Source organism: Etheostoma spectabile, chromosome 6, assembly GCF_008692095.1.
Source record: "Etheostoma spectabile isolate EspeVRDwgs_2016 chromosome 6, UIUC_Espe_1.0, whole genome shotgun sequence".
Taxonomy (NCBI): domain Eukaryota; kingdom Metazoa; phylum Chordata; class Actinopteri; order Perciformes; family Percidae; genus Etheostoma; species Etheostoma spectabile.
Window position 1 is genome coordinate 15,338,759 of NC_045738.1, and position 690 is coordinate 15,339,448.

Genomic DNA, 690 nt, shown 5'->3' on the forward strand with positions numbered 1-690 from the left:
CCCCCCCGTCTTTGCACTGGTGGTGGCGTCGTGTCACGTAAAGGAATGTTCACAGAAGACGAGATGGGAATCCTTTTTTCATAATAAACATCTTAACATGCATCACTCGTTTGCTTACACGAGGTTGGCTTGGAGATTAACCTGGCGCTGCGCTCGCACGCACGCTGTCTCGCGCGCGCACACTTTCGCACAAACAAACACGCACACACGTACAGCATCTATTACAAATAGCTAATGGAAAGCTGGAGCGCATTGGCACAACAGACGTGTGATTCACAGGCAGGTAAACCCCCCCCCACGTCATTAGTATTCACCTCCACAACCGTTTTCATAAAATGAAAGACGCAGATACATATTTAGATGCGCAGCAGCACAGAACAGTCAGCACATCCCTAAAGTAGCTCGTAGAACTTACCTTTCGACAGCAGTACCAGGATCAAACCAGCAAACGCGTTCCGCAGGAGGGGGCAGCCCATGATGGAGTTCTGATTGATGTTCTGTTTGTTTTTGCAGCCAAATGCCTTGGTATTCCTCCTTTATCGCGCCGTTGCGTCTGTGTATAAAAAAACGACCCAGTGGATGAATGTCAACTGCAATAGTCCAACAGTTCTACATGTGACTGGACACAAAAAAGAAGTCTTATCCACTGGACTTTTCCTTCTGATGACCCGCGTCGGAGAGAGAGAGAGA

At 48.3% G+C, this 690-nt stretch overlaps 1 protein-coding gene across 1 annotated transcript in view; it reads right to left on the reverse strand.

The window, feature by feature from the left end:
* iglon5 (IgLON family member 5) overlaps nt 1-676 on the reverse strand; it is a gene marked incomplete at its 5' end in the record, with an annotated part of 95,173 nt that extends 94,497 nt beyond the window's left edge. Inside the window, 1 exon segment of the mRNA XM_032517470.1 lies at nt 416-676. Coding sequence (XP_032373361.1) covers nt 416-476 — 61 coding nt within the window.
* Nucleotides 677-690: the final 14 nt, after the last annotated feature.